Here is an 18263-nt window from a genome sequence, read left to right as displayed (position 1 = left end):
TGATGACATATTTTTATTTTATTTTCAATAAAATGGTTATTTTTTAATTTTTTCTGTCTTTGTATTTTTTTTAAACTTTATTACTACCATCTTAGTAATGGGCGCTGGTTGATTAACAGCGTCCATTACTAAGACAGGGCTTAGTGTTAGCCGGTACAGAGGCCAACACTAACCCCCATTATTACCCAGGTACCAACCACCACCAGGGGTCCCGGGATGTGCTGGGTGCGATCCAGTACTTGAGCATCTGTAGTGATGGTCAGGTAGTGGGGTGGCCGCAGGCTGGTGTTATTGGGCTGGGAAAACCCAAAAACAGTGGGCCTTACCACTCTGGTAATGCTAGCCTGCTGCTGCTAGGTTGTATCTGGCTGGTTATGAAAAGTAAGGGGGACCCTACGTCATTTAAAAAAAATATATACATATATGGAAAAAATAATGTCGGGTCCCCCCATTTTTCATAACTAGCCATAGCAGCAGCAGGCTAGCATTACCAGAGTGGGATGGGCCAAGGTTTCTGGCCTCTCCCAGTCTAGTAATACCAGCCTGCGACCGCCCCAGTGCCCGGCCATCGCTACTGATGGCCGGGTACTAGATCGTACCCGGCTTATCCCGTTACCCCTGGTGGCGGTGGGTACGGGGGTAATAATTGGGGTTAGTGCGAGCCTTTTCACTGGCTAACATTAAGACCCGCTTTAGAAATGGAGGCTGTCAATCAGCCAGTGGCCATTACTTAGGTGGTAGTAATAAAGTTTAAAAATAATAAGGACTCCAATCCGAAGTCGTCCAACAACCAGACCTGTGAAAAAACACACAAAAAATTTGTAACACATAAAAAAGCAAAGCAATTAGAATACTTTACTGACTTCCGGTTCCGGCGCTGGGGATGCAGGACGCGAGTGACTGAGCTCCCGCTCCCGTCCAGCCTGTAAGCTCGCAATAGTCGCTACGGCGACGATAATCAGCGGTGAAGTCACCAGCCCTGCACACGGCAACATCATCGGTGGTGCCTGTATGGACAGGTACCTCCTCAGAAGCGCGCAGAAGCCAGCCATGGAGGAATCAGCCGCGGCCGTGGTAAAGGGAGGTAAGATGGCGGCGCTTCCCGCCACTGCGACCCTGCTATACACACAGGAAGATGAGCTGCAGCACCATCAGTCCCAGCTTTCAAGCCCGGCAGAGCATGTACTATCCGCTCTTCCAGTAGCCATTGACTATGTAACCCTGGCCCGTGAAGTAGCCAAACAGATAGCGCCAGACCTGCAAAAGGCGCTGGAAAAAACGGTGCAAGATTCTCTAAACCGCGTGCATGCGGAGCTGGCACAAGTCACTATCAGAGCTGATGAGCTAGAACAGCGTATGACGCTGCTGGAGGATGAAAATGAACACCTGCAATCCAAACTTAGAGGGGTGCTGTCTGTTACTACGCAGTTGGGGGACAAGGTGGAGGATCTGGAAAATCGCTCCAGGAGGAGCAACCTGCGACTGGTGGGGCTGAAAGAAGCAGTGATATCTGCTGATTTGCAACGAGTTTGTGAGAGGACATTGCCGGAAGCCTTAGGTCTTCCCCGTCCATGCCGGGTGGAGAGGGCGCATAGAGTGGGGCCGGACCCCAGAAACCTCCCAGCAACAGCTGACCACAATTCACATCGTCCCAGACAAGTGATCTTCAAACTGTTGGATTACAATGACAAGGTGCCACTCATGAAAGCTTTCCGCAGCAGATCGCGTCCTTTGGAAATAATGGGCATGAAAGTGCTACTATTTGAGGATTTCTCGGCGGAGGTTGCAAAACGAAGGAGGGCTTTCAGCAAGATCTGCACCGCGCTGTTCCAAGCGAGAATACGCTTTAGCCTGCAGTACCCAGCCATCCTGCGGGTGTTTCAAGAGAACGGGCGGAATAAGGTTTTCACCACTCCACAGGAAGCGGAGGACACACTTGCGGAGCTTTGTGGGAACAGATCACAGCAAGAGGAGCGTCACAGTCCAGTACATAGTCCGCATCGCAAGTCGAGAGAAGCCAAAAGGAACCGGCTAAATATGGAGCGAACCTGGGCAGAAGCCTTAATGCCCACACCTGGAAGATCCCGGGGGGGTCGAGCCGGAAATGGAGGGGACTCTCCGAAGGCGCTTAGGCGAACACGGGACCGCACCCGATTCACGTCTCCTGATTGACGGACGAAGTCCTTTTTGGCGCATTTTATTTAAGCTGATGTGATGATGATTTTGTGGACGCTGTAGACCAATTGCAGATTCCGACCAGCTACAGATAAGTTTACAGATAATCTGAAAGTTATTGAGGGAGATATTTTGCGGTCTTATACAGCACTATGTACCGGTCAACAGTTGACCTATTGTTACAATGTTATCAAGGTTGAAGTATATGCATTCTGATATTTCCCTGCATTTTCACTGCAGGATATTTGTGAGGGAGTTAGATCAGGATCTGAGATTGTCCCTGGTGGGCGGGATTGACCGGGAGTGATACAATGCTTCCCCCACGCAAGGGATTAGTGTTATCTGTTACAATGGCAGACTGAGGGAAATTGTGGTAGGAGATATGGGTAGGGAAACCTTGAAGCGAAGCAAGGTTCATAGGGAAATGTGAGGATGCAATCCTAACGGACTCTAGGCTGTTAAAGTAATGATATGGGAATGTACAAAAGGGTGCGCAGGCGACAAAGAGATACTGAGGGGGCAAGGGCAGGTGTTACTTCCTCATGGAAGGAGCCATATAGGCAGGCTGGGGGGGAGGGAGGGGCGCGTTCTGGCATAACAGAAAAAAGTGAAGTCACATACACCAGTGGGTATTAAGGGACTGCTAACCCTTGCCGCAGGTGATTTTATGATTTTGTTAGGTAAGGGATGGTTGGCCTTGTTGGTTCTGGCTTACAAGCCAGGGTTTGGTTATGATGTTAATGTTAATGTTCGTACATGGCTCTTGGAAAAAGACGGATCTGACTCCCCGGACTCCACACGACTTTTAGGCACTTTAGCTCTTCTTAAACACGGCCCAATAACATGAAAATAGTTTCTTGGAACGTTAAAGGGCTGAGATCCCCACAGAAACGGACCAAACTTTTAAGGCACATGAAACTATTGCATCCTGATGTGGCCCTATTGCAGGAAACTCACCTTACCGAGCCGGAGTTTAAGTATTTGCAAAAGTTCTGGGTGGGTCAGGTTTTTGGCTCGTCGGCAAGGGAGGGTAAGGCGGGAGTTATAATTCTGGTACATAAAAACTTTGCGTTTACACTGGTGTCCCAGGAGCGGGATGACGAGGGCCGTTGGATCCATCTAGTGATGGAGCATGAAGGGGAAATCATTAGTATTTATAATGTGTATGGCCCAAATACGGTTAACACTGGTTTTTTTGGTCACTTGGAAACCCAACTCCAGCAGGATCGCACTAGGTTTTTGATTTTAGGGGGAGACCTTAACACTGTAAGGTCTTCAAAGGAGGATAGGAGCGCAGGGACTAGTTCGCAGAGAAGCAGAGATAGGATCTTGCCCGACTTTTTAAGACACACACGGCCCTAATAGATGCGTGGAGGAGTTTACACCCAGATGCGCGGGAATATACACATTTCTCTCATGTTCATCAGTCATGGTCGCGTATTGATTATTTGTTAGTTAGTGACGCAATGTCGCGACGTTTACGTGAAGCGGCAATTGAAGATCTAGTTATTTCGGACCATGCTCTGGTTACCATTACATTGGCCGACACAGTAGCTAGAGGAACGGATTTTATCTGGAGGTTTCCCGCCTTTCTGGCAAAGGATGAGGGCTTTACACAGAAGTTTAAGGGGTGGTGGATGGAATTTGATGGGGATAATGTAGCGCATCGCTCGGAACCGTCATTGTATTGGCGTACAGCCAAGGCGGTAATAAGAGGGAAAATCATGCAGTATATGTCTAATCTTAAACGTAAGACGACTGAAGGATACAAGCCAGCGAGCGACAGATTGCGGCGTGCGTACACAGCATTCCTACATTCTCCATCAATGCTATTGGGGGAGGAATGGAAGGAAGCCAAGCGACAGTTTGATCAATGGTTAGACAAAAGAGAGAGTATTTACCGGTCCCAATTTGATGCTGATTTAATGCGTTTCGGCAATAAGGCGGGCAAATTATTAGCGCGGTTAGCAAAGGGGAGGTATGCACCGGCACATATTTCAACACTTAAAGAATCAAACGGAACTCCTACCTCGGACCCAAAAAAATCAACACCATATTAAGTAAATATTACCAAGCCCTTTACTCAGAAACACCCATAGATCTCCAAAAAGGGAGGGAATTTTTGGAGAAGGTGAAGCTGCCAGGGCTCACCCAGGAGCAGAATGGTCATTTGAGCGCGGAGATTACACTAGAGGAAGTTTGGAGCGCCATTAAAACATTATCTAACGGAAAGGCCCCGGGTCCAGATGGATTCACAGGGGAGTTTTCAAATCTCTGAGAGAAGAAATCAGCCCTACCTTGGTGGCATATTATAATACTTTACTAGGAACGGGAGCTTTATCAGCAGAGGCCAAGGTAGCGCATATAAAGGTGTTACCCAAGAAGGGGAAGAATCCTCTTGACCCGGGGTCGTACCGCCCCATCTCGCTGATAGACCAAGATCAGAAATTGCTCACAAAAATTTTGGCTAATCGACTGGCTATGTATCTACCCATACTGGTGGGAAAATCTCAGGTAGGATTTGTAAAGGGCAGGGCAGCAGTGACAAATCTACGCAAGGTATTGACGGTGCTAGAAACAGTCAGGCACGATCCCCAGCCAGGTACCAGGCCGGCACTTTTAGCGCTAGACGCAGAGAAAGCCTTTGATAACATACAATGGGAATGGCTGGGGATGGTGCTAGACAAAATGAACATTCAGGGAGATTTCCGTGTCTTCCTGAAGGGAGTCTACAATAGCCCGCAAGCACGTGTTCACTCCTCGGGGTTCCTATCAGATCCCTTCCAATTACATAAAGGAACACGACAGGGTTGCCCCTTGTCGCCCCTGCTATTCAATCTAGCACTGGAACCTATGGCTAGATTCCTGGAGGAATCGGATATGTTCAGAGGCATTCAAGTGGGATCTTGTGCAGTGAAATTAGCCCTGTTCGCTGATGATGTCATACTTTTTATGTCAAACCCTCAGGAGCATTTAGGGAAGGTTTTTCAATTTTTGCAGGAATTTGGGCAATGCTCGGGATACAAAGTCAATATAGCTAAGAGCGAACTGCTGGAGTTGGGCAGGCCATTGCCGAAGACCTTTTGGCAATCCTTGGGTTGCGGGATATCACCGGTGGAACACTGCATTACCTATCTGGGTATCAAAATAGGGAGGGTACCAGACACTCTGTATGGCTTAAATTATCCCCCGTTAATTAAAAAAATACAAGCGGAACTCACTAGATGGGGCCAATTGCCGTTGTCCCTCTTGGGAAGATGCCATCTGATCAAGATGGTTAGTTTTCCTAGATTGCTATACCCCTTTCAAACGCTACCTCTCTTATTGAAGCATGTGGATGTCTCGAAATTGACGGCTTCATTCACTAAATTTATATGGGCAGGAAAAAGGCCGCGCATAGCACTCACCAAGTTCATGATGGGTAAACAAGAAGGGGGTGTGAACTTTCCGAATGTCAGGGGTTATAACGTGGTCTGTCTTTTGCGTCATGTAGTAGATTGGCTTCATGAAACAAGCAATTATTCCAATTTAGATCTGGAAGGGGAGTATGCTTCACCCTGGAACCTGAAAGCTTTGTTACATTGTAGAATCGCTTCTCTTCCGTGCCGTCTCAAAACCTCCATTGTATTGAGAGATACAGTTCTAGCTTGGAAAGTGGTACGTAAGCAGTTTGGGTTACCCCACCTGGTATCGAAATATATGCCGTTGAGCGGCCATCTGGAGTTTTTACCGGGAATGGACAAGGGGGACGGAATTGCCTCATGGGGGAGGGTAGGCATTGGTAGCGCAGGGGATCTTATGCATACAGAGGAAAAGAGGTGGTTAACTGGGGAGGAAATCACTGCTAAACTCAGACCCATAGTAGGTAGAGTCAATTTTTTGCAAGTACTTCAGGTACGAACATTTTGTACCTCCAGGCTCAGGGATTTGAGTAAGGAAGCTACTACGCACACTCTGGATGAGGTCATAGGTCCAACAACTGGGCGGGCGACCATTTCAGGAATGTATAGAGCATTGAGAGAGGGTTTTGTTCGTCCGCAATTAAGGATTAGTTTTAAAAGCTGGGAACGGTGGACGCAGGACCCAGATATAGGAGAGACCATACTGGGAGGTTGGGAGACGGTACGGAAGAGTGTGATAAATGAGAGCTGGAGGGAAACCTATTTCAAGTTGATGCATGCAGCTATATATGGCTTTAATATCTTGCCCTCACAATCTTTCCCTGATCGCATTACAAGTTGTCCCAAGTGCAATACACCGCTGACGAATTTGTGGCATGGAGTATGGGGGTGTGTGCATACGAAACGATTTTGGGGGATGGTACAGAAATATATTAAGGACCATTGGAAAACGAATCTCCCAATGACGCCCCAAGCGCTACTATTCCATCAGGCGCGGCCGCCGGAGGAAGAGGGTGCTCGAGGAGTAAGATCACCTCCCGTGTTGGTGCACACGATTTTACTGGTAGCTTTGAGATGCCTCCTGAGTCAATGGTTAGAGGCAGACACGCCGGGGTTAGAATTGATTGGGTCACGGCTGAAACAGTTATTGGTTCTTGAGAGGGTGGAGGTGGAAAGGCGGAAGGAAACGGGAACCAAGAAGCTATTTGATAAGTGGCAAGTATTTATAGAAACGCAATGTACAGCAGCCGAAATAGCGGAAATTGTTAGGCCTTTCCAATACACAAAGTGGTACTGCACACAGCTCTTGGCAGGCGTTTTAGGGAGGATGCAACTGTGAACCAGCTGGGGGAGAAAGGATGAGTGGAAACTCATTGATGATCTAGGTGGTGTTGGAGTTGGGGGAGTCATGTTTGTTTGGTCCATCTGAAGATCGACAATTATGCCATGTTTCTATGTTGGTGTGTTTATGTGTTATGTTGAATTTAATTCAAAAGTTAATCCCATGACAGTTGAGTGCTGCGCACTCATGATGTAACTCTTACGTGAAATGTTTGTAAGAAAATGTGAAAACTGACAATAAAAAAGATATTTAAAAAAAAAAAAGAATACTTTACTTTCCTGGGTCCAGCGCTCGAGCCGCAATATTCAGCGAGCTGGGCCCTGTATCTTAGCCTATCATATGTGATAAAGTCTACTGAGCCACTGTATCTAAACCTATCCATAGATATAGGGTCGTAGTGCTATAGATATTCTGTCTCCTATATGTATCTTCTGTCGGCCATGAGAAGTGAGGGCAAGAAAGACTTTTGCACCGGAGCCCATGAGCCTTTAGCTACGTCCCTGACCCCTGTATTTTGAGTACTACTACGAGTACAACTACTACTACATTCCCTAACTCATTTATATAAATAATTTAAGGCAGTCAACCAGTCTTCCCACTCAACCACAGAATACCAGCAACAGTCAACCGCTGCCCCCAGGCCATTTTGACATCTTGCCTGACGGGGCTATGAATGTCAGTTGATGAGTGAGTGGGAGGCAGCCTCCAAAAACCAGATGCTACGCCTTTGGCAATGCAGTATTGCTTATATAGCTTTTCTTTTTATGTCAGACAGATTATTACAAAAATTACAGCTGAACTATGCCTACGTTAATTTTATACGGTGTACTCATGCGTAAAATCACAGAACACTCAAAGAGCCAAATATGCACTGCAGACCTACAGAAAAATACCACTCAGTCTGACTTTATTTTTCTTATTTTCTGTTCTTAATTCTATAACTTTTACAATTATCAAAGCTCTAATCACTTGCTTTATCTTTAAGTGTGTGTATATATATATATATATATACATACATACATACATACTTTTATTGGGAATAGAATTGCCTACCTCAGTGATTTAGATTGAAATAAGGCCAAAGCAAGATGTGGTGGATATATTCTTATAACAATGGAGTGACAGCTGCAGTCTAGGAGTGCACTGATAGCCTATAAAAGCCCTTTTACACGGGCCAATGATCAGGCAAACGAGCACTCATACATGAAAGCTCATTCCAAATCATTGCCCTGAATTAACAGGGCAACGATCAGCCGATGAATGAGAAAAAGCTTGTTCATCGGCAGATTGTATTTGTTATGCAGCAAGAAATTATTGTTGTCAGCAGCACATCTCCCTGCGTAAAAACAGCAAGATGTGCTGCCGGCATGATAGAAATGTATAGGGATGAGGGATCATAGAAAAGATCGCTCGTCCCCATACATACCCCATCATTGATATTGGAGAATACGAGCATCGATTAACGAGCTACCTCGTTGATCGGCGCTCGTTTATACGGCCTGTACCGGACCTTAACTCAAAGTATTCTTCCGGACTACAGCTGTAGCTCAATAGTTAAAAGTGGAAAGTCGCACTACAAAAAGAACCTACCGCTAGAATAAGAAAAAATAAAAATCGATTCTCATAAAACAGGTATCGCTCACAACCCATTTTCAAAATAGTAAAAGGATAGTGAGATGGAAGAAAGATTCATTGTTAAAAACAAAAACAGATTAAATATTTTCACAAATATACAGTGCCATTAAGGCGAACACTTACCGTTTTGTTGGAGTCACTATAAATTCCTAACGCCTTTTCTAAACTTGTACGGTATTTCTCCATGCGCATAGAGAAATCTCGATACCTTTTGTCCAGCACAATAATACATTTTTTAATCTCTGATGAATGAGCATGTCCTTTCTCACAAAAGCCATCAGCAAGTTGTATCAACAGTTTTACCCTCTCTTTAGTTTGCTGCAAAAGATTGAGAATAAAATTGTTTTATTGAGCTACATTTTTTCTAATAAAATGTAATAATTAACATCAAAATGATTAAACAGCAATTAGATAAACAGTACAATACCGCCAAACCTTTTCTGCCGCAGCCATTTATACTTTTTTCATCCCCGCCGTCCAAGAGCTATTATTTTTTGATTTTTCCAATGATACAGCCATATATGAAGGCTTTTTTTTTTTTTTTTGCAAGGCTTTATGAGTTGTAAATCAATTAAATCATCTCAGTTAAAGTCACGAGTTTACTATGTAGCAGACTGCAGCCGCCAGATTAGGCCTCATGCACACGACCGTAATTTTTAACCACAATTACGGATCTGTAATTGTGGCTAAAAATACTTATCCATTCATTTCTATAGGCCACGGACATCTGTGTGTCCAGTCTGTAGTAGTGACTCGCAAAAAATAGGACATGTCCTATGTTTTTCATTTACGGACCATGCTCCTATACTTTTTTGAATGTGAGCACGGCCTGCAAATACTTCACGGACTTGTGCATGAGGTCTTAAATAGTAATCAGCATGTGAAATTCACTGACATCTTCGCAATAGTTACCAAATATAACTATTTTTAATGGATTTCCTAAGGTTCATAAAGAAATTTTTCCTTGCCCATTACAACCAATTATATCAGGTATGGTATCTCTTAATGAGAATTTAAGTGAATGGATAGATAATTTGCTACAACCGTTAGTCCAGGTTATTTGAAAGACAGTAAAGAGGTTCTCAAATTTTTCCAGCAATTTACATGGTCTACCGTATTTTTCGGACTATAAGACGCACCTGACCATAAGACACACCAAGGTTTTAGACAACAGAAAATCGGCAAAAAATTATTTGTTAAAAAATAATTTATTCTGTTTCACCACATTCTGAGAGCCAAAACTTTTTTATATTTACTATTACTATTTCGGACCATGCCCCGATTACCTTGACCATGACCTTATCCTCCCCAACTGAGAGTTCTAAAGTTTGGAGATTTCCCGCCTACCTGACAGATTCCTCTGATTTCCAACAATACCTTCAAATGAACTTGGATGACAACATATCTCAGTCAGAGGATATCCCCCTATTGTGGGCTACATCGAAGGCTGTTTCACTGCCTTACATAACTCTCTATTATCGACTCAAATGACCCATGCTAATGATTCTACCCCGGAAAGTCATCTAGCGTATCAGACAACTAAGCACCTCTCGGACATCTTTATCCATGATGAATCTCACTGGCAGGTGAGAAATACCGACAATACGTAACTAGGTAGGGTAACTAAACGTTTGACAAACTTCTGACAGGTCAGAAGTTTGGATTGGTAGGGTCCGAGCACTGAGACCCCCTCCAACCTCTAGAACGAAGCAGCTGAAGTGCTCGTATGAGCGCTCAACCACTTCGTGTCTGTTCGGCTTTTTCCGGAAAGCCGATGTATCGGAGTACGAGCTCATAGGCTTTCTATCGAGTCCGTACACTGATACATTTATTTCCGGAAACAGCCGACCAGACACGAAGCACGAGCGCTTCAGCTGCTTCGTTCTAGTGATTGGTGGGTGTCTCAGCGCACAGACCCCCACCAATCCAAACTTCTGACATGTCACTATGTCAGAAGTTTGTCAAACGTTTAGCTACACTTTAAACCTATCCCCTCCTTGCTTAACTCCTCCACGAAAACCACCATTTCCACACACCCTACTGAGATAGCACAAATTTTCACAGAATACTATGAGGATCTTTATAGGGCCACCCTGACTTCTCTTTCTGACATAGATTCCTTTCTGGACTCGGTTCGTTTGCCCACTCTCTCTTCAGAACAACAGGTTTTGTTTAACTCTGAGATACAGGAGGAAGAGGTGAGACAGGCAATTTCTTTGACCTATAATGGGAAAACGCCGGGTCCAGATGGATTTTCAGCAGAATATTACAAAATGCTAGGCCCCCAAATTGTACCGCACCTGACGAGTCTATATAATGAAACCTTCATACATAATAAGCCCATTGACAGAATCTCGCACGGTCCCGATACCGAAACCAGATAAGGACCCATCCTTACCCCAATCTTATCGCCCGATATCACTACTAAATCAAGATTATAATCTTTTGGCTAGAATATTGGTGGAAAGACTTCAACACTTTCTCCCCAGTCTCCTCTGTGAGGCCCAGACTGGATTCACAAAGGGTAGGACCAGCATAAAAAATATTAGAACGGCAGTGGCTGCGACTATTTTGGCACAGGACAAGACTCAACCGGTCACCATGCTCATGAGCCTGGATGCCGAGACGGCCTTTGACACAGTGGCATGGCCTTTTTTAAACGCGGTCCTCTCCAAATTACAATTTAGCACTGTTTTCTCTCAATAGGTACAGTTTCTGTGCTTTGATTCGGCGACGTGTGTGACTGTCAATGGGCTGACTTCTCCCCTTATAGATATATTTAGGGGTACAAAACAGGGCTGCCCTCTATCCCCTTTACTTTTTAATCTCTTCATCGATCCCTTGTTAAGTCATCTTGTGCAAACAAAATTTTTAAGGGAACTGAATCACACAATTTAGACTGTGTAGAAGGTGGACAAAACGGAATATCTTTTACTAAAGGGACCTTCTGTACCACTGTGGTCCTCGGCTTTCTCATTTCGGTGTAAATCCTCAGTGTTATCATATTTGGGGGTACAAATCTCCAAACATCCGGGTAAATTATATAGGCTTAACATGTCCCAATATATCTCCCTTTTAGAGAAGAGATTAAAGAGGCTCTGTCACCAGATTTTGCAACCCCTATCTGCTATTGCAGCAGATAGGCGCTGCAATGTAGATTACAGTAACGTTTTTATTTTTAAAAAACGAGCATTTTTGGCCAAGTTATGACCATTTTTGTAGTTATGCAAATGAGGCTTGCAAAAGTCCAAGTGTGTGTGTTTAAAAGTCAAAGTCCAAGTGGGCGTGTATTATGTGCGTACATCGGGGCGTTTTTAATACTTTTACTAGCTGGGCGCTCTGAAGAGAAGTAACATCCTCTTCTCTTCAGAACGCCCAGTTTCTGACAGTGCAGATCTGTGACGTCACTCACAGGTCCTGCATCGTGACGGCCACATCGGCACCAGAGGATACAGTTGATTCTGCAGCAGCATCAGCGTTTGCAGGTAAGATCGACTTCTTCTGAAGAGAAGAGGATGTTACTTCTCTTCAGAGCGCCCAGCTAGTAAAAGTATTAAACACGCCCCGATGTACGCACATAATACACGCCCACTTGGACTTTTGCACGCCTCATTTGCATAACTACAAAAATGGTCATAACTTGGCCAAAAATGCTCGTTTTTTTAAAAATAAAAACGTTACTGTAATCTACATTGCAGCGCCTATCTGCTGCAATAGCAGATAGGGGTTGCAAAATCTGGTGACAGAGCCTCTTTAAGCACTTGGAAACACATCACTCTCTCCTATTTGGGGAGGGCGAATCTGATTAAGATGTCGTTATTTCCTAGACTCCTGTCTCCTACACACGCTTCCAATTTACTTTACACTAGCGGATGAAAAACGGATTAACTTCCTTTATAGGACTTTATATGGGGAGGGAAAAAGTATAGCCTTCCACATCCTGCAGCAGCCGAGGGCTAATGGGGGGATTAATTTCCCCAATATCAAACAATATAACCTGGCAGCATTGCTTAGTTTTGTCTCTGACTGGCTCCATGACACCTCATGTTACACCTCTTGACTCTAGTCTCTTCCCGGGTCAGGCACTAGCAGCTCTTCTACACCTTCCTTACAATCGGTTATCCATTGACACCAGAAACAACCCTTTACTCTTTAACAACTGGCAGGCATGGCAAAAAATCATAACGCATTTTCAGCTCTCCTCTTCGTTGTCTCTCCTCCTGTAATCGATATGCAACCCTAATTTACAGGATGGCAACCCCCATGGCATCTTTCGTAGGTGACATGCATTGGGTCTGATCTCAATAAAATACTTTGTTAAAATATTGGAGAGGAGGATGCTTACGCTGTCTGAGATGCGGTTGAAGTTCCCAACCGTACCAATTGATCCCTTCCATTATTCACAAGCCAAAAGCTATATCACAAACGTCTTGAAACAATTGCCAGAGCGGGAATGAAACCCCTACATCTCCAAAGCTTCTCTAGACAAAACATACACAAAAGGCCAAATAACCAGGAACTACCAGTTCTTACACCTACCACTGGACTATGCCGCAACTCAAACACCACTGACTAAATAGCAGATTGATGATCAATCGCTCACCTGCTCTGTCATTTTGAGAGATTTGGACCAAGCTCATAAATTTCTACCTTTGGCCCAATTTTTAGAGATGAGACTTAAAATAGCACACAGATCCTATCGAACTCCACTTGTAGGCCACAGAATGGGTTTATATTCCACCTCCGAATGCTTTGAATGGCACACCATGGAGGTCAATCTCCATCATTGTCTCTGGGCCTGCCCTAATAATCAGACCTTTTGGTCCCATATTCGATCATACACAACTCAGAACCACACAAACTATACTCCTGACACTGCACGCTGGGCAATTTTTGGCTATATGGACCCTGACACGCACAGATGTACCCAGGGGGTACAAAGATTACTACATTATGTGGCAGCGGCGGGTGCGAAGGCCATTTTACAAAACTGGCTACACGACCAGGCACCACCATGGACAAACTCTCGTACTTATTCAAGATGGATTGGATGGAGGCGTCTTTCCATAAAGAACTCCAAGTGGAGCAGTTCTTTGCAACATGGGAAACCTTCATCACCCTACTTCCACAGAGAGTTAGGATGGATATTAGGAACTGCTTTCAGCACACTATTTGGTTTCCGGAACAGATACTTCTAGGAAATAAAACAGTGTGAGGGTGTACAGGATTCTGGAGTGGTTGAGGTGTTGTTGGGAATCATGCACTCAGTTGGTGTGTCCTCTTCTCTCGGACACCCCTGCAGCGTTTACAGTGGAGTGGATGTAGATGGGTGGTTGGCTGGTCCCCGTCCCACCTCCCTGTCCATGGTTGCATTAAGCCTTGATTAAGAGGAGGAGAAGCATGCTTTCTACTTTTGTATGACATTAATGCAGCAGGAGATTTTGTTCTGAAGACAGGCTAACTTGTTTATGTTTGTTGTCCCCCCCCTCCCTTCCCCTGACTAATAATACAAGATATCCTGATTGATTGCTGTGTGTTCTATAACGTGTAATTTCTTGTAACCACTTTTGCTTCTGGGGATCCCCCACCCCATTCTTTTATTTTCCCTCCCTTTTTAGTCCTGTTCCCCATATTCAAAAAGTTTAATAAACAAAATTTGAAAAAATAAATAAATACAAATTAACTTTATTGTTTGAGTCATTACAGTTGTGGCGATACCATATATGTTTACTTTTATTTATTTTTTACACTTTTACTAAACAAAACCACTTTTTATGGGAAAAAATATATAAATTTTTTTACTGTAATTTTTATTAATATATTTTATTTCACATTACTTACTTATTTTTTTAGTCCCACTAGGGGACTTTACTATGCGATCGGGTTATATAGCTGCGGGTTAAATAACCGCGATCAAAGTAAACTTCGATCCCGGTCGTTGAAGCAGGAGAGTGAAAAGGCGTATTGGTGGTCACTAAGGGGATAAAGGACTCCCTTTACCCAATTTTTACTCACACACAACATCCTACCTACTTAAAGAGGCTCTGTCACCAGATTTTGCAACCCCTATCTGCTATTGCAGCAGATAGGCGCTGCAATGTAGATTACAGTAACGTTTTTATTTTTAAAAAACGAGCATTTTTGGCCAAGTTATGACCATTTTTGTAGTTATGCAAATGAGGCTTGCAAAAGTCCAAGTGGGTGTGTTTAAAAGTAAAAGTCCAAGTGGGCGTGTATTAGGTGCGTACATCGGGGCGTTTTTAATACTTTTACTAGCTGGGCGCTCTGATGAGAAGTATCATCCACTTCTCTTCAGAACGCCCAGCTTCTGGCAGTGCAGACACAGCGTGTTCTCGAGAGATCACGCTGTGACGTCACTCACAGGTCCTGCATCGTGTCAGACGAGCGAGGACACCGGCACCAGAGGCTTCAGTTGATTCTGCAGCAGCATCAGCGTTTGCAGGTAAGTAGCTACATCGACTTACCTGCTAACGCCGATGCTGCTGCAGAATCAACTGAAGCCTCTGGTGCCGGTGTCCTCGCTCGTCTGACACGATGCAGGACCTGTGAGTGACGACACAGCGTGATCTCTCGAGAACACGGCTGTGTCTGCACTGCCAGAAGCTGGGCGTTCTGAAGAGAAGTGGATGATACTTCTCATCAGAGCGTTCAGCTAGTAAAAGTATTAAAAACGCCCCGATGTACGCACATAATACACGCCCACTTGGACTTTTACTTTTAAACACACCCACTTGGACTTTTGCAAGCCTCATTTGCATAACTACAAAAATGGTCATAACTTGGCCAAAAATGCTCGTTTTTTAAAAATAAAAACGTTACTGTAATCTACATTGCAGCGCCTATCTGCTGCAATAGCAGATAGGGGTTGCAAAATCTGGTGACAGAGCCTCTTTAAAGTGGAATCACAGCTCATCAGATCTTTTTTCGTTTAACCTTGAACGGCAGCGGGACCTAAAGTTGACTAATACCTCCATAGGTATTAAGCACTGCGAGAAATCTCACTACATTTTATCACACTGTTATTTGATTCCAAATCAAATCTCTAAAACTGATCCTTTGAGGTTGGATGAAGCGGCTGCGGATTGAAAGGGACACACCATTATGCCTCAAAGACATGCAGAGGTATTTAAATTTACTAGATCTCCATTTTTAATCTTCTCACTAAATTTTTCTCTGCCAGACTCAGCCCTGCATCTATCTACTTGCTGTCAGACTCGTTATAGCTAAATCTTGGAAGTATAAGGATCAACTCCATCTTTTCAATAAACAGATCAGGATTAGTGTGAAAAGCAGACATAAGTTTGCAGTCACTTTTTTCATTAAAACTGCTGACAAAGGGAGCCAATGACGCATGCAAAACATGCAAGTGTAAAGGAAAAGCTTGGCATTAGTATTTTTAAAAAACATCTCATCTACTGTTCATGCTGTGGGACACATATTGTGACTTTTCGTGTGGAGTGTAAGTTTCATATGGCACTTGACAGCTCATGAACTTAGTGGTTAATTAACATGATTGCAGATAGAAGTCTAAAGTTTCTGAATAGGCACCTGACATTTCTACTGGCATAAGTTGATTAGACCATTGCCACAGGATTGTTAAAGAACTGTTTAATAAGCTACTAAACACGGGACAGCTCTGCCTGCACACCGATTTTTGCAGCATTTTTCACTGCGTTTTTTGGCGCGTTTTACGACGCGGTTTCCACGTCAAATAACGTGTAAAAAAACGCCGTGTGAACTGACCCTTACAGTTTTAAGTTAAAACATATTTTTTCGATCATTGTATTATTTAAAAAAAACAAAACAAACATTTATACATACCTTGGCAGTAATTTGAAACTCTTCATGTTCCTTTAATAGTTCCTGAGTATGCTGTATAGTAGACCCTGTTGATGTATGAGTGGATAGATAAAATTCACCACTGTCATGAATCCATTCAAGGGCCTAAAATAGCAAAATGTATTTGTGTTAAATTGTATAGTGATTAAGTGACAGAATATAGAATTTGGGCAATTAACACAAACAGTTGCCTACACTAGACATATAATAGACAATCTATAATGTGACTATGACATAAGCGTGTGAGATGGAAATACCCTATTAAAGCATACCTTCCAGAAGAAAACACAAAAAGGCCATGTAACCCCTTAAACACTAAGGGGAGATGTATTAAGAATGCATCTTAATAAAAAGCAAGAAAGGGTAAGATGAGGCAAATTTATTAAAGAAGTCCACACCTCATAATAAATTTGTCGCATATTCAGCTGTCCTTGCGACAGTAAATTAAATTTATGCATACGTAGATTTCCGTTACAATTTATGGCAGTATCTGGCATTAGAGTAAATGAGTTGGGCCACGTGTGGCCAAAACCTCTTTGCTAAGCTCCGTTCACTCATTAAAAAAGTGGCGAAACAACCCAAAAGTCAAAACTTTTGCGGCTTTTGGGCCAATTGTGACATTTTTATGACAGAATACTGGCGTAGGAACGTTGTTTACTCTCCCCCGTAGCCTTCATTGAACTTTAAACCACATACATTGTTTTGTTTTTGCCTTTCCTCATAAAGCCACAACTTTTAGTGTTTTCTATCTTGCTTTTTGCAGCACAAGTATATAGAATATTTAATCGTTATATATACTGGCTACTCAAGTTCAACCACACCAACCTCACCCAACCATATCTTTATGGACCTTGTTTGTGCACTGGGGCACAATCATGGTGGAACACAAAAGTGCCTTCGCTAAAAAAGTTGGAAGCATACAATTGTCCAAAATATCTTGGCATGCAGAATCATTAAGATTTCCATTCACTGGAACTAAGGGGCCTACGCAACCACTGAAAAACAACCCCTTAGAATTAGTCCCCCTCTACCAAACTGTAGAATTGGTTCAATGCAATTAGGCATTGCTCTGGCATTTTCCAAACTCAGGCTCGACATTAGACTTCCAGATAGAGAAGCGTGATTCGTCACTCCACAGAACACGTTTCCACGGATTCAGAGTCCAGTGGTGGGATGCTTTACACCACCCCATCCGATACATGTCATTGTGCTTGGTAATGTGATTCATGCATGCAGCTGCTCGGCCATGGAAACACATGCCATGAGGCTCCCGGTGCACAGTTTTTGTACTGATGTCCATGCAAGAGGAGGTTTGGAACTGCAGTTATTAACTCAGCAGAGCGTTGGCGACTTTTATACACTTTGCACCTCAGCATTCAGCGACCACACACTGCACTTTACGTGGTCTGAGTGGTTCCTAAACGCTTCCACTTTGCAATAAAACCACTCACAGTTGATCGTGGTTTAAGAAAGAGGGAAGAAATTTTATGAACTGATCTGTTGCAATGGTGGCTTCCTAGTAGTGTACCACGCTAAAATTCAGTGAGCTCTTTAGACCCGGCCTTTTTTTTTTATTTTTTACAAAATGTTTGTAAAGGCAGACTGCATGGCTAGGTGCTCGATTTTATACACCTGTGGCAATGGGACTCAATTAAACACCTGAATTCAATGATTAATAAATGTGTCAATACTTTTGTCCATATAGTGTATATATACTGAATGGCCACTTTATTAGACACCCATCTAGTAGTGCGTTGGACCTCCTATGGCCTTCAGAACCGCAGCAATTAGTTGTGGAATAGATTGCACTAGGTTGCAAAAATATTGGACAGCTTCTCGAAATTGCTGCG

General features: G+C 43.6%; 1 protein-coding gene across 3 annotated transcripts in view; it reads right to left on the bottom strand.

Moving 5' to 3' along the window:
* TRIO (trio Rho guanine nucleotide exchange factor) overlaps positions 1–18263 on the bottom strand; it is a 539453-nt gene that overhangs the window by 174902 nt on the left and 346288 nt on the right. For all 3 annotated transcript variants that reach the window (XM_075826894.1, XM_075826893.1, XM_075826892.1), the window contains 2 exons: positions 16396–16518; positions 8677–8871 (listed from right to left, as the gene is read on the bottom strand). In XM_075826894.1, the coding sequence (XP_075683009.1) occupies positions 8677–8871; positions 16396–16518 (318 nt within the window). The remainder of the gene's footprint in view (positions 1–8676; positions 8872–16395; positions 16519–18263) is intronic.

The sequence above is a fragment of the Rhinoderma darwinii genome, chromosome 5 (genome assembly GCF_050947455.1).
Source record: "Rhinoderma darwinii isolate aRhiDar2 chromosome 5, aRhiDar2.hap1, whole genome shotgun sequence".
Lineage (NCBI taxonomy): Eukaryota > Metazoa > Chordata > Amphibia > Anura > Rhinodermatidae > Rhinoderma > Rhinoderma darwinii.
Note: the sequence above shows the minus strand (reverse complement) of the source record. Positions and strands in the feature narration are given on the sequence as shown.